Source organism: Bombus vosnesenskii, unplaced genomic scaffold, assembly GCF_011952255.1.
Source record: "Bombus vosnesenskii isolate JDL3184/JDL3185 unplaced genomic scaffold, Bvos_JDL3184-5_v1.1 scf7180000013266, whole genome shotgun sequence".
NCBI lineage: Eukaryota > Metazoa > Arthropoda > Insecta > Hymenoptera > Apidae > Bombus > Bombus vosnesenskii.
Genome location: NW_022882926.1, coordinates 2,920,705 through 2,936,125, shown reverse-complemented (window position 1 = coordinate 2,936,125; position 15,421 = coordinate 2,920,705). Strand labels below are relative to the sequence as shown.

At 47.3% G+C, this 15,421-nt stretch overlaps 2 protein-coding genes across 2 annotated transcripts in view; one reads left to right on the top strand and one right to left on the bottom strand.

The window, feature by feature from the left end:
- LOC117243561 (lysine-specific histone demethylase 1A) overlaps window positions 1–15,421 on the bottom strand; it is a 99,235-nt gene that overhangs the window by 45,241 nt on the left and 38,573 nt on the right. The gene's annotated exons all lie outside the window — the stretch shown is intronic.
- LOC117243559 (toll-like receptor Tollo) lies at window positions 5,696–11,838 on the top strand. Its single transcript, XM_033511160.1, has one exon. The coding sequence runs from the start codon at window positions 6,323–6,325 to the stop codon at window positions 10,037–10,039; it is 3,717 nt and encodes a 1,238-aa protein (XP_033367051.1). The 5' UTR covers window positions 5,696–6,322; the 3' UTR covers window positions 10,040–11,838.

The window sequence follows — 15,421 nt, the reverse complement described above, 5'->3', positions numbered from 1 at the left end:
GCGCGAGGCACCTCCAAGGACGCTGAAACGAGAGACAGCGGTGCATTAAAACAGCTTAGTACCACAATAAATGAACCGATGAAGGACGTAAGCTAATTGAGTCAACGTGCTTTGTAATGGAATACACGATGCACCACTGCGTCAGCCATTTACGAAAGCTATTCGTCTCTTTCCGCCCTGCTCTCTTTATCAAACCTAATGATAAGTAGACACTCCGCGCAACTTCATCTTGCACTAGTTTTCTATCTCCTTTTTCCACTTTCCGGTATATCCTTTCCGTTTTCTTTTTTTTTTTTTTTTCGTTTCGAAACTACCGGTTTGCGCTAGAAGCATTCGCAACGCGTGCACTCTCCATCACCTTCCGTTCTTTCTCACGCGGTCTAAATTAAAATTATTCCACGGAATATGCCGCAGCAGCTATCGTTACGACCCATTGTTACCCGCGGAGAAGGCAATAAAGTGACTGGTAAAAAGTCGACGCGAGAGATAGAGAGCCGAGTACCGCGAACGATAAGAATGTAGGACGAGAGTCTAGCAGGTGATCGTCGTGGGCATTGCCTCGGGATTCGTGATTTCGTGTCAGGCTTCGGAACAATAAACAACGTCGCTCTGTTCCACACAGGACCGCAGAAGAAAAGTTCTCTACGAAGGAGTGAAAGTGCAGTCGACACGACGAGCATCCCGGTTCTGCGACCACATCCGCGATACCTGCTCTCAGCTCGGGATCACGAGCAGCGTTTCGCGGGATTTTGAAACGTTCGGGTTGCGATAATTCACGGCTAGAGTCGCGGTTTAATTGCAGGATGCCAGCGAGACTCTGTCGTTTACGTGAAACACGCGAGATGATTACGTACAGTGGCTCGTAAAAGTATTTCAGCACTTGCTATGGAAAACTTTATGTGTGTTATATAAAACGTCGTGAAAATTAATTAATAATGCAACGAAACACGACTATCGTGATTATACTGGGAACTTTTGAAACAAATCTGAAGATGCATATGAAAATTACAAGTTATTTGATTCTTTCAAAAGTCAAACCGATTAACGATACACGTTATTAACGTCTTAATCTCATTACATAAGTACATGATTAATATTCAATTCTCGGGAAATAAATGGCGCTGTTAGCGAAATTTCAAAATGCTGCATGCAACGCATGTAACGTATCCATAAAAAATGCCTACAAATGTTCCAACACTTTGCCGGGCGACTGTATACGATACGTGAGAAAGCCTGAATTTTCATTCAAGTTACGTAAATCGCTCATTGACTTTCATCGAAAGGAACTAGCGAACGGCATAATTAACTTTTTCGTTTCTGCGCCATCAGTCTCCGAGCAGAGACCACCATCAAAGTGGCTCCATTTGCGAAGTCATTTCGCCCGAGACGTCTAATCACACTCCTCGTGCAAACATCTTTCAAACTTGCGCAGAAAATTTACGAAGAAACGACCGTTTAAATTTACCTAGAAAATCTTGTAACCGAGCCAAGCAATCAGGCTCCACCGTATCATCGTGGAGCATGTCAACCATATTTTTTCCTGTCACTTCCCATCGGATCTAACCATAAACGTCGACCAAATACCAATGTATCCAACATACCGCGAGACTGATCGAAGGTATGCAATGTGTCCTTCGATACCAATGGAGACACGTCGATAGAAGTGTCCTCGTCAGACGATGATTCTCCGTATACGCGAAACACGTTCGCCTGCGTGTGGTCAACGCGCATTAGACTGGTACTAACCTTCGGCCAATGATTACATTGACAAAACGACGGCGTAGAGCTTAAGCGGTTTCTATGCGAATTGGGTAACCGATCGAGCCGGGATACGTTCATTAAAAGCGTCGCCGATAGGGTCGGTTGATCAAGCCGGACAACTTGATTCTCGAACGACGCCAACGTCCAATATAAGACGGGACGTATTTCTCGTCGAATCACCGTGAAAGTTCCGTATTTTTCAATGTCTCCTTCTGTACGGTTATCTCGGAGAGTGTTCGGTCCTGACTGTCGTAGTTGCATTCCGGATTAATAAATTACGCAGTTCGAGAAGGCCAGGTGAATTATCGGTGGGCATCAGTCTTTATCAAACTGGTGAAGGGACGATCGGAATCCGGTAGTTTCGTGTAGCATTGTGCGCCACAATCCAGACGCGTTTGATCGATTTTCTTGTCGCTGGCTAATGAGCAGCGAGACAGTCAGCCTGGTTCGTACCTCGGAAAAAAGGAGAAATTTCGAGGCACAACATCGATTCGTGAACGATTTTGAGGTTAATTGCACGACTCGTTTAGAAGGGCCCTTACCTTCCACGAATATATATCTATAAGTCATTCTTTCTCAGTCATCGCGTGTGCCTCGTGTTACCCGTATCGTAACTCTGATATACAGGGTGGTCTCGTGGGACACGCGTTCTCTCGCGTCGCACGTGGTCGCAAGAAACACGCAGTTTCCTTGAACGTATTGCAATTTCCTCTCTAAGGAGCGATCGCGTTTCACCCCAGGCGGTCAAAGAAAGCTTGTAAAACGTTCGGTGAAACCGCATCGCGATGAAGTCTCGTTGAAGAGATCGGTGGAGAAGCGTTTTATTTCGTCGACCGTTTAACCTCTCAGAAAAGGCACGATCGATCACGGCCGTCGATTTCCTGTATGCCAGAGAGGATTTCGTAACTGAAACTCGGCTGCCCTTAAACACGTTGAAAATCGAACAGGGAGGAGAGGAATCGAACGAGCCTTCGCGCCTCGTTTTTTATCAGAAGGGAAAGAGATGGTCCAAAGGAGAAGTCACGAGGGAGAACGAGAGAAGAAACGACAGAAGCAGGAGAGTGCTGCCTCTTCTCTTCCCTCTGAACCCATGAATTACACGCGGCCACCTTGGCCGGCTCGATAAGTGGACACCTTGTCAGGACTCGACCGGTATCCTATTTTTAAGGATGCTGTCAGGCCGGCCAGTTCGGTAACACCCTGTATACATCGGACCGAGGTTCGGTAGTTGATTAGATTTAAAAGAATGCCCCGTCACCTGCACCGTTGAAAGGAGACTAGGCCCAGGGGCGGGCTGGTGGGGCGTTCGAGCCGAAGGTAGGAGGGGAATGCAGGGACCTCGGATAGAGGGGAACGAAGGGACGAAAGGAAGGGATGAGGGAAGGGCAGTCAGAGAGGGGAAAAGAGAGTGGGAGACGAGCATGAGGCCCCAGCGATCACTGACCGCTTTCGCCGATCCCAGCCGCCAGCTAGCCACCTTTCAGCGGCGCAGCCATCGGGGCATCCTCCTTCTTAAGGCTCATTCACATCGCTTCGCTAATCAAACCCGACAGCCGGGAGGAAAAAAGTGGCGTTGGATCGCCGGTTCCCGGAGAAATCATGGGAATCCATTCTTTTCGTGGCTCCGACTCGCGAAGGATTGCGCAATGCCCACTACCCTAAACGATTCCAAAGAATTATCGGCACCCGGACTGTAATTTTTGCGAACATCTCTTTCGTACCGTGTAACATCCGCAGTTGGGAAGGCGATTATTTGATTTTACGGTGCAATTAAGCGCACTTGAGAGAGCCACATTCTTTTCCCTTCAGGAATTTTAGAACGATGATTTGACTATCTTTTCTTTTGCTTTTGTTATTCGCACGGCCTTCGTCCTCTACGTCGCAGGTAGACGCAGACTGTCGTCTACGCGGAAAGGTGCGACTTTTTCCTAGAAAAACACCGGGGCTTCCGTGTAAATGAGAGGCGACACGACGGGGAGAAAAAGAGAGGCGCCAAAATATTCGTCACACTTTCGCCGGCGAGACGTGTGATACGCGGTTAATTCGCGAAACACCGGATACCCGATGACTAAAACGCAGGCCATCGACGATATTACCGCGGCAGGAGAGACGACCGCTGCGGAAAGGTGAAATATTATACCGATTTAAGCCCGCGGCCTTGGTAAAGATCTTGTAATAAGGATCAATGAAACCGGACGATAAAATATACCGACTGCGAGATTCACTTCCACAGTACGATTTATTTTCCCCCGCTGCTATTAATGACAGTGAGCACTATCCGTTATTTCGTTGTAGCCACCCCGCAATTACGAGTCCTGTTCGACTCTCGTTTTCCCCCGTGGAATACCTGAAAGTACTTGATGTCGTACTTGACGAAGCTTTTGCAAGAGCTTCGATAAACCCTTTCCCAGAGGTTCGAAATAAAACGAAGCAAAGGATACATTGTAGGCTGGAACTGGAACGAATCGAGAGCGGACAGCCAGCATTCATTTTACTAATGATACTTTTATTGGGCCAATGAAAATGATGTATCCTCTTATTTGAATTTCGATGAGTAAATCAACCGGTGGAACAACGACGTATTCGAGAGGGAAGCCTGCCAATGCTGGGCCCCTACTTTGGCCCAGGTAAAGGTAACAAATCACTTTTCAACGACGGGAGATGGAAGCTACCGAGCACTGTTTTCTGAAAGGAGGCGCACTTCTCCCACTCTTTCTCTCTCTCGCTCTCTCGTTCTCTTCCTCTGTGGGCAACCACTTGACGTGTCCCTAACACACGATTCCTGACACAATGCGGCCGATCGTTTTACACTCAATGGGGACCCGGGAATGCGCGAATCCCAAACAGACCATAAAGCTAATAATGACGAAGCGGAAAACGCCCCATGAAAGGAAAGTATTTCACTTGTTACTTTTACCAAAAGAGCCACACGCACCCCATTCAACGTAACACACGCTTCTCAACCCTTCCACATCTTTTTGTCTCTTTGTTTTTCTTTTCTTCATCCTTCTTTTCTTATATACCACGTGGACGGTGTTCTTTTCTCTATAGTTCCATTATTTCTCGTTACTTGAACGATCATCGAAGATTTTACGAGATCCCCTGGGACGAAGTTCCCCCACGCTTCGAGGGATACTAATAAAAATACGCGCGCGCGTCTGCAATTCACGCGTAGCTTCTTCTCGAGATTAGTATCCACGACTAACTCTCACTTATACTGGACAGGCAGGGAATTTTCAATTGCGCGAAAATCCTGCGTGATCCGGACGAAAGAACAATGTATCCCAGCGTGTAACACACATTCGATACACAGACAGCAGCCACTCGCGTAGATTATAAATCGACAGGTAGAGAAAGAGGCGCGCGCGAAAGCTGGCGCAAAAGAGAAAAGGAGAAGAGGGAAAAGGGAGACTAGTTGCAAAATACTAGCCGTGTGGACTCGCGACAACTGGAATGCGAATGGGAACGGGATTCGCACAAAGGCATTGAGCAAACATTCTTTTTCGAGGTTTCATTCGTCGTGACAGAATCGTAGAAACGATGTGAGAACAGATGACGGTGAGGCAAGGTTTCACGGACGAATCGAACTCGGCAATACGGCCGGCACAACGATAGAGAGAAAAAGACGAAAGGAAGAGCGAGAGAAGGAGGCAGGAGCCATGGGGAACACCGGGACGAAGAGGGGAACGAGGAGAATACGAAACGCGCGTGGAACGAGGTTCGAGCTAACAGAATCCCACAGAGTGGGACGAGGAAACGAAGTGGACGTGGTGGATGGAGGCTGCAGATGCTGAGGAGCCACTGTAAGGGCCCAGAGAGTGTACCTGTCTTGTTTTTATAGGCTTGCCAGAACGTCGGGCCCCGGCTACGGACGACGACGACGACGACGAGGAGAGAAGGTGTAAAGGTGGGGGAAGGAAGGACAGCTGAGAGGGGAAGGGAGGCGAAGAGAAACAGGCAAGGGTAGGCGGAGGGGCAAGGGTAGCGGTGCCACTTCGGGCCTTACAACTTGCCAACCAGTCCTCGGAGAACCGTGGGTCTTACCGGAGCCGTATACACCGTGTATCAAACATCCGTGACTTTTCGTTCGTCGCTCAACGATTTTTATCCTCTGGTTCGACGAGTATATAGTATCGATAATCTCGGGAGGTCGGTGAACCCACGCGCGTCACGTTTCGCACAGTGTACCGACATCAACCAACGATTCAGGATAAATACGCCTCTCGTGGTACTCTAGGATGAAATCTCCAGGATTATAAAGCTTATCGTACACCGTAAGGCGAACGTAAAAATATAAATATCTAGGAGAAATCTTAGCTCGCGGAAGGTAAACGCGGCAAGTCTTGCAGCGTCCTTTATTATGCGAGGTCCCAGAAGAAAGGCGAAACACCAGGAGTGACATGGGTGATGTGAGGTAGAGATCGGTGGATCCGTGACTTAAATGGATCGCGGCCGGTTTCGCGACAGATAGAGGAGGTCGCCGTGGGGACACTCTCTGTGAGCTCTCTCGCTTTTTCTCTCGAGAGAGATTTGATGGAAGATTAAGAGAACGGGCGGAAAGATGCGGGGCAGTCCTGCGTTCTTCGCCATATTACTGGGCACGATATTCGGTGTCCTCGGCGCGTCTCTCAGCAAAGCGCTCCGGTACAAAGCGCCGGATGAGTGCAAGTGGGTCGCGACCGGTGACACCGAGGATGACGTCTCGTTGGTCTGTCGCCTGAGAACGATCAACAGCGAGCTGGAGAACACCAACTTCAGCGTGATACAACCACAACATACGGTCCGTCTGCGGCTGGAATGCAGCGACGCGTTGTTCTACCAGAGCTCGCTGAGCGCCGGCAGCTTCAGGCCGTTGGTCGAGCTGCGCGAGCTGGTAATCGAGTATTGCAAGATCGGTAACCTGTCGGACGACGCGTTCAAAGGGTTGAAGGAGTTGCGTAATTTGACCGTGAGGACGCACAACACCGACTGGTCAGCGATGGCACTGGACGTGTCGGCCGGAGCGTTCACGGACGAGTTGAGGCAATTGGAGAAATTGGATCTCGGCGAGAATAACATGTGGAGTATACCGGAGGGTGCGCTGTGTCCCCTGGTCAATTTGGAAATTTTAAACTTGACGAGAAATCGATTGCGCGAGGTGACGAGTTTTCGGTTCAACGGAGCATCCAGGTGTTTGTCGAACTTGAAGGAATTGGATTTAAGTAACAACAGCATCGAATCACTGCCGACCGCCGCGTTCTCCGGTTTAACGCGGCTGCACAGTCTCGACCTCCGATGCAACGCCATCAGTTTCATGGCGGACCGCGCGTTCGAAGGCTTCTCCTCGTTAGCCATCTTGAGGCTCGCGGACAATCGGCTCGCTAGCTTGCCACCCGAACTCTTCAGCGACGCGAGGAACATCCAGGAGATTCACTTGAGGAACAACACGTTGAACGTGTTACCGCCCGGTTTGTTCAGTGAACTGACGCAGTTGTTGGTGCTCGATCTTTCTCATAACGAGTTGACCGCAGAGTGGGTGAACGCAGCTACTTTCAGTGGTTTAGTACGTTTAGTGGTGCTCGATCTATCTAACAATCGTATCGCTCGACTAGATCCGACCGTGTTTCGCGACCTGTACAGCTTACAGATTCTCCGGTTACAGGAGAATCTCCTGGAAACTCTACCGGAGAACACGTTCTCCGCGCTCTATAATCTTCACACCCTGTTGCTCAGCTATAATTTGCTAACTGTTATCGACGCGACCACGCTCAGTGGTCTTTACGTGCTGAATCTGCTTTCCTTGGACAACAACAGGCTGCACACGATCCACCCCAGCTCCCTGAGAAACGCCTCGTCCCTGCAAGAGTTTCACCTGAACCGTAACCAGCTTAAGTCCGTTCCGGACGCGTTGAAAGCCACTCCCCTTCTGCGAACCCTCGACCTCGGCGAGAATCTCATTTCGGAGATACCGACCGGCACGTTCGACCACGTGGCCCAGCTTTACGGGCTTCGATTAACCGAAAATCATATTGGGAATCTTACCAAAGGTGTTTTCGATCGTATCAAGGAGCTCAAGATATTAAATCTCGCGATGAATCGTATACAGTACATCGAACCCGGCACTTTCGACGAGAATCTCAACCTCCAAGCGATCCGTTTGGACGGTAATCAACTGACGGACATCGCCGGCCTTTTCACTAATCTGCCGAATCTCGTTTGGCTCAACGTCAGCGACAATAAACTCAGATGGTTCGACTACGCGATGATACCAACCGGATTGCAATGGCTCGACATCCACTCGAACGAGATACGAGAGCTGGGCAACTACTTCGAGATCGAGAGCCAGTTACAGCTGAGCATCTTCGACGCGAGCGAGAACAAGCTCACCGAGATCACCGGAAACGCGATACCAATGAGCGTGGAGAGGCTCTACCTCAACGACAACCAGATCTCCAAGGTGCAGAGTTATTCGTTTTTCAAGAAGCCCAACCTGACGACGGTCGAGTTAAAAGGAAACCAGATACGTAACTTGGAGCCGTACGCGTTGCGCATCAGCGCCGTGCCACCGGAAAAACCGCTGCCAGAATTTTACATCGGCGACAACCAGTACCTGTGCGACTGTACCATGGAGTGGTTGCAACGCGTCAACAGACAGAACCAGACTCGAGTGCAACCGCGAGTCATGGATCTGGAGAGTATTTACTGCAAACTTCTGTACGATCGAGAGCACGCGTTCGTACCTTTGGTCGAGGCATCTCACTCGCAGTTTCTCTGCAAATACGACACCCATTGCTTCGCCCTGTGCCACTGTTGCGACTTCGACGCCTGCGACTGCGAGATGACGTGCCCTTTGAACTGCACGTGTTACCACGATCAATCGTGGTCTGCTAACGTAGTGGACTGTTCGAATGGCGGGCACGTGAGCAAGTTGCCCGAACAGATACCGATGGACGCGACGCGGCTCTATTTGGACGGGAACGACCTGCGCGGGGTGTCCAGTCACGCTTTTATCGGTCGTAAAAAGCTCAAAGTGCTGTTTCTCAATTCCTCCAACATCGAGATTGTGCAAAATCGATCGTTCAACGGTCTCAGAGACTTGGAGGACCTTCACCTGCAGGACAACAAGATTCGAGAGCTGAAAGGACACGAGTTCGAAGGACTGGACGATCTGAAACTTCTCTACTTGCATCGCAATCGAATCGTATCGATAGGCAACGACACCTTCTCTTCTCTTCGATCGTTACGCATTCTTCGATTGGAGAGCAATCGGCTGACGACTCTAGCCGTGTGGACGTTACCTGGTTCTATCGAAATCAGTTTGTCTGGAAATCCATGGTCCTGTGAGTGTGACTATCTTCAAAGTTACCGCGAGTGGATCCGCGAGCCGAACGTTCGCGTGACGGACGCGTCCGCGTTGCGCTGCGTGTACAACGTGACGGAGTTCGAGGCGTTCGGTAACGAGGTGTTCGCGGACAACGAGTTCGGGTTCTCCGTGGCGAACAACGATCGCGAGAGAAGCAACGATAGCGTGTGTACGGGGGCTAGTAGCATCGACAACGACGTGCACCGCAACTATACCAAGACCATCATCGAGAAACAAGTGCTACAGGACTATCTTCCACTTTTGGTTGCTACGTTAGTTGGCTCTCTATTGGTAGTCCTCCTCTGTATGTTGGGATTCGTGTTCCGTCAAGAACTTCGCGTATGGTTCCACTCGAGATTCGGTGTGAGGATATTCTATCGAAACCACGAAGTGGATCGGGACGATCGGGACAAACTGTTCGATGCTTTCGTCAGTTACAGTTCTAAAGACGAGGCGTTTGTTGCCGAGGAATTGGCGCCTGTCTTAGAGATGGGGAATCCTTCCTATAAATTGTGTCTGCACTACCGGGACTTTCCTGTCGGAAGCTTCATAGCAGACACCATAGTCCAAGCGGTGGAATCCTCGAGAAGAACCATAATGGTCCTATCCGAAAACTTCATCAAGTCCGAGTGGTGTCGGTTCGATTTCAAATCGGCGCACCATCAGGTGTTGCGTGATCGAAGACGCCGACTGATCTTGGTGCTAGTGGGCGATGTTCATCAGCGAGATCTCGACCCAGACATTAGGCTATACCTGAAGACGAACACGTACTTGCAGTGGGGCGACAAGCTATTCTGGGAGAAACTTCGGTTCGCGTTGCCGGACGTACCGAACAATCAGAGGACCACGCAGAGGACGAGGCAGCCGCCGCCGGTCCGACGGCAGCACAACAACAGGACATCGAACGGATCGCGTACCGTCTCCGTGCACATATGAGCTCTCTGTGGTTTCGTTCTCTAGTGTTCGTGCGTTCGTGTGAATGTGTATATGCGTGGATAGCCGCGTTCGTATGCGTTATTCTTCCGGTGGACTGTGGGAGTGGGCGTCGCCACGAATTCAAACGGGACGCGAGCGAAGAAAAGGGAGAAGGAAGTTGAGATATATCGGTGCGCGACTTCGCCACAGTGCGTTTACCTACGGTGCAATACAGTGGCATATAGGATGTGCGTATAGAGTGTAAATACTTCGTGAATGTCTATCTGTATAAATGTTTAAAAAAAAGAATGAGAAACGTAATTATAAACGAAGAAAAGGAACGAAGTGCGTCGATGAGGGATCGGAGAGTGTGTGCTGTTGTAAATAGAGAGAAAAGAAAATGGTGAAGAAACGGAGAATAAGAAAAAAGAAAAGGAGGAAGAGGAAGAGGGAAAGAGAGAGAGTGTGTGATTATAATATTTAAGGTGCTTCCCTCGTGATTACGGGGATATACGAGACTTAGCGTCCCAGTGTCTGTACATTGCAGCGAAGTCAGTGAGTTTGCTAGATAGCCTAAAGTCGTTGTAAATACGTTCCCGTCTTCTGCGTCTACCAAGACTGTTCCCCGATTGATCAAGCTCACGGTTAATTTAGGGTTAACAGTGCGTGAAAGATCTCGTCGGACGAGAGATACTCTCGCGTACCGTCAGCGTGTGTATTCTCCGGGATACACACCGCGGCACATGGAGCTATGCTCACGGCGTGCCATGTGGATTTACCTTTGCTAAGAGCCTGCGCGCGTCATATCGTACGAAGGATAATCGAAATGCGAGAATCTGTGGAATATATCTCGGTCGTTGTCGAACGATACGCTTCAACTTCGATTCGTGGGATCGAATGGATGATTCGAACGATCGCGAGAAAAAGAAATAAATCATCGACGTGTAATCATTTCGTGCCCGTAAATTGTCGATCGTGAACGATTCGAAAACGATTTCAAGTCGAAAATCCTCGAATAAAATCTCGCGCAAGCGATCGTAAATCGGCGATCGACGAGTTTCGAGTCGCTCTGTGTCGTTCGAGTTTCCAACCAGGGCACGTTCACCTCGCCGAGCTGACACAGTGATACCACTTCCTCCTCTAATCGTAGCGTTAATCCAATGTGTATTTAATTGTACTTAGACCGGCAAACTTCATTCCCAGCTACGAGACAGCTTTGCGCGTTACGGCGATAAACGCTGACGCGTGGGCGATTTCTTTTTTGTATCCTCTATCTTTTGTAAAGTATTAATGCGTGCAAACTCTATACATATCTTATTTATTTCGTCCGGAAACGTTGAACGGGAGGCGTCGCGTGGTTTCTTGCGTACGTCGTTCGAATCGAAGAAAATCGCGTGCCACGCGAGGTCTCTGTTTGAATTCGACGGTCCGCCTTTGTTTTATTTTTTTTTTTTCTTTTATTCCTTTATAGATGTTATCCGTACTCGAACGTCATTCGAGTAGGCTCCAAGAGCGAGGTATATTAAATCCCGTAGAAGAAAGGTCGATGTTTTTCACTGAAAGCCTGCGACGGTCGGATTCAAAAAGGTGCGCGTCACGCAAGAAAACTAAAGCAAAATCCGCTATAAATAATTCAAACACGATGTACAAACGTGAAACAATCTCCTTCGGCTTTCCTCGCAAGCGACTCCTCTGTGTTTTATTCTTCTTTTCTGTCCACTTGCAAACTACTCTCGACGACGTGAAAGATAACATTAGAATAAAAACCTGTGACTGAAAACAATAAAATGCTCTATTTTTATGTTTTTAACACCTTCTTATTTTCTGTGTTATTCTTGCAGTCCCGTTTCCCTGCGATCGACGGCGTTTCGTTCAACGAATTCATATTTTAAACGCACCTCTTAAATGACAATCATTGAATATTTGCTCTCGCCGCGGTCGAACAAAGCCGTAAACGTACGCAAACTTCCGGTTTTCGAGAAGAAAGAGAAAATTTCACTACGAAACAATACCTTATGCTAATCGAGTCACGTCTGTTTACACTGTCATCACGTTTCGTTACCGTTACATCAACGGAATAAGTAATGGCCGCCTCATTGTAATAGAAATCAGATAGTTTGGTGAAAGACCGTACGGACGGCGTTCCTCGTTCCGGAGTCTTTGATCGTTCTCATTACAAAGGCGAATGGGAAATGAATAGAAGTAAGAGAGACACCGCTTCTCAATGACATAATTGATTTCTCACCGTAATACCCGAGTTCAACGATACGAACAATAATAGGCAATTGAAAGAGACATTCTGAACATTTTCACGGTAAATTTATCTTCGTTAATATGTAAAGTTCCTCTGACCTTATACTACTTCGTATTTTGGGATCTTAGTATCCACGACCATCGCCGTTCGATTCGGTCGAAGAAATAGCACTGACCGGAAAATTTAGTTCGCGTACGCCACCCTGAACATTTACATAAAGCAGAAACTTGTATGTTCTCGATCGATCCTCGTAATTAAATTAAACGGACTCCTAGGAAGTTTTCTTTTCGAGTTAGCCACGGTTTAGTATCGATGAATTGGCAATGATATATCAACATTGAATTAACGTAGATAGAGTTAACCTTCGTGCAGGCAATCGGGTTAAGTTCCAATGATTAATTGCGGATATAAATTTCCTTAGCAATTTTTTATGCTGGATACTTTTACATTTTCCACGTTCAAGACTGCGTTGATTCGCGTCTTCAAAATACAAATTTCAGCACAAGATTTTTAGTATCGAACCTTCAAATATATTTGCACATTTGTTGGACGACTGAAATACAGTTTTAGGCAGTTGTGACAGTTTCTCCACTCGTTCTTACTGCTTTTTTAAGAAATGAAATTTCGATTGCCTCAACATCAGGAAAGAAAACATCTTTATAACATATTTATAATCGAGAACAGCGTGCATGAATAAATATTTTGAAATAAAATTATTAAAAACTGTACTTGGTTATAAGAAGAGTAACTAACAATTTCAGGAATATGTAAAATAAATCTATTTAATAGAACGCACGAGGTACCCAGTTGCCTATCAACCGTGGACATTTTGGTTGCCTGTACAAGCGTCAAAATAAATTTTCTATATTACAGCGGACAAAAGCAACGTGTAACAAGCGTAACAGTATGTAGGTGGATTGTTTCGAAATTTTTACCCGCAGCTATCAGCTGAAAGATCAGGAGAACAATTTAATAGAACGAACATGGAAGAAATCGATAGATCGGCCGAAATGCCAGGGACTCGATGTCGGTCGGCGAGATTTCAGCCGCGCGGAATGCAATTCACATTGATATGTAACCGTGTCGGGTAGTAGAGCTATCGCTGTCTATGATTGCGCGTAATCTGCGTGTAATCAAGGCGCGAGAATCGGCCGGCAATTCCACCGATGCGCAACAGATATGACGCAAAGCTGCCACGATGTTATGAGTAACGCGAATATGTGTCACGGCACGGCAAACGCGATTACGCGAATTATGGAAGACGCGAAACGATCTCGCACACCCTTGCGTTGCGGTTTTACTTAATGCCCTCCGGAATTCTCATTACGCGTTAATAAATGCCACGCTCGGACCAAGAAAACAGTGTCTGGGTAATCCAACAGTGTGTACGCGAGATTGGCTGAGAAAGTTTCAGTATTTGCTTGGATATTTGTCTTGTGAGAATTTAATCGCGTAGAATAAAGTACAGAACGATTTAAATGTGGTAACATGGAGATTCAATGCTTGAAACAAATTATCAGCCTTCTATAACAGGATTCTTCTTCGTGCATGGGAAAAAGATCACGATAGAATCTTGATTATCAGAACACCGATTAATGGAAAATTCATGGATGCTTTCTTGTAGGAAAAAGTCCAGACGCAAGAACAGAAATTGAAGAAAATAATCTTCTCTCGTATTAAGAGGTGTGTCATGCTATGTAGAGCATGAATAATCGAGATTCTGCTGTTCCACTGGTTACAATTTTTCTCTTGGTTTTATGGAAGATTTAAGAATCACTGTTACGATTAAACTGCTTGACGATAAAGCGGCAATACAAAGATGAAACGAAATAATTTCTGAAAAATGCGTAACTTTCAAGTAACATAGCGTTGTTGTACGTAGAGGGTTAAAGGAATTCAATCTAATCTTTAATGCCGTGCATTCCTTTACTTTAATAGAAGTAAGCCTAAAAAATTTTTGCCAGACTCGAGAAACAGGTTTCCGATTAAATTCATTCGTCGAAACACCTCAGTCCAACTACAAAGTAAGAGAGACCTCCACGCGAAAGTAACGTCAGAGACACTTAGCATACGCGTGCGACACGGAGACACAACTACTAAAATATGAATTGCAAATGCCGCGTATAAATTTGACCTGGAGTGATCGAGTCGTGTATCTTTAGTCGGATGCTTAGAAACGTATTTACTCGGTTCAATTACTTCCCTTATCGGAGTATTAAGTATTTGCGGCTGACGTTGGGTTACTCTGGATGGAAAATAGCTCTTTCTCTTTATCAGAACACCTAACACGGTTGAATCCCCACCGCCATTACCTCGCTACTACCCGTCCGCTGATCCTGTTCGGCCACTTTTGTAATTAACAAGCCCTTAACAACATATCACGAAGCAGTGCTGCGCATCGTTTCAGCTTCCAACGTTGAAAGGATCGCTAGGCCGGGACTCACCGAGCTATAATTTCACGGGGCGTGGAAAAATCGGCGATATCGCGCAACCTGTTGCGACTACCGTGCGCGAAAAAAAGAATCACGGAGAATTATGAGAGCGAATTGAAACCACTGGGCTGGTCGGTTTAGACACATCGATCGTGCGTTGTTGGTAGATCGTGTAGCAGATCGATCGAAGTAGAGGCCGATACGAGCTGTAAAAAACCAATGCAACGAGGAACATGATTAAGAACATGCGCTAGAACTGGAGGGTGGAGCCGAAGCCAAAGGGCGCGATGGACATTTCGTTGAATATTCAAGCTGCCGGCGAGCAGAAAAAACGTGACCAGTGATTTTTCGACTCTCGGCGGTGTATACCGGTTACCGCTGCTCTTTGCAAAGCCAAATGCCGCCTTTCATCGAGGTATAAACTGAACGAGCATCAAGACTGAATCCCTCCGATATGTGGAATTTGATTGGTTAGGTACTTTCGTCGCTGCTATCCATTTCGAATATTAGGTTTGGAGAGAACAAGTTTACGAGTTGCGGAAATATCCGCGGGTTACAGTTCTCCTACGTACTGTCATTCAGTCGGTCGATTCTTTCGCGGAACCGGTCTTGTTTTTAGAGAAAAGTTCCACACCACCGATATTCAGTCTGCGGAACGCTATTTAGAATATTAAACTCTCTACGAAAGAGTCTGAGGTATATGGGAGACTAAAAATC

Excerpts from the sequence above, each read along its gene's own strand:
- LOC117243559 (XM_033511160.1), top strand. The coding sequence starts at position 6,323 with ATGCGGGGCAGTCCTGCGTTCTTCGCCATATTACTGGGCACGATATTC.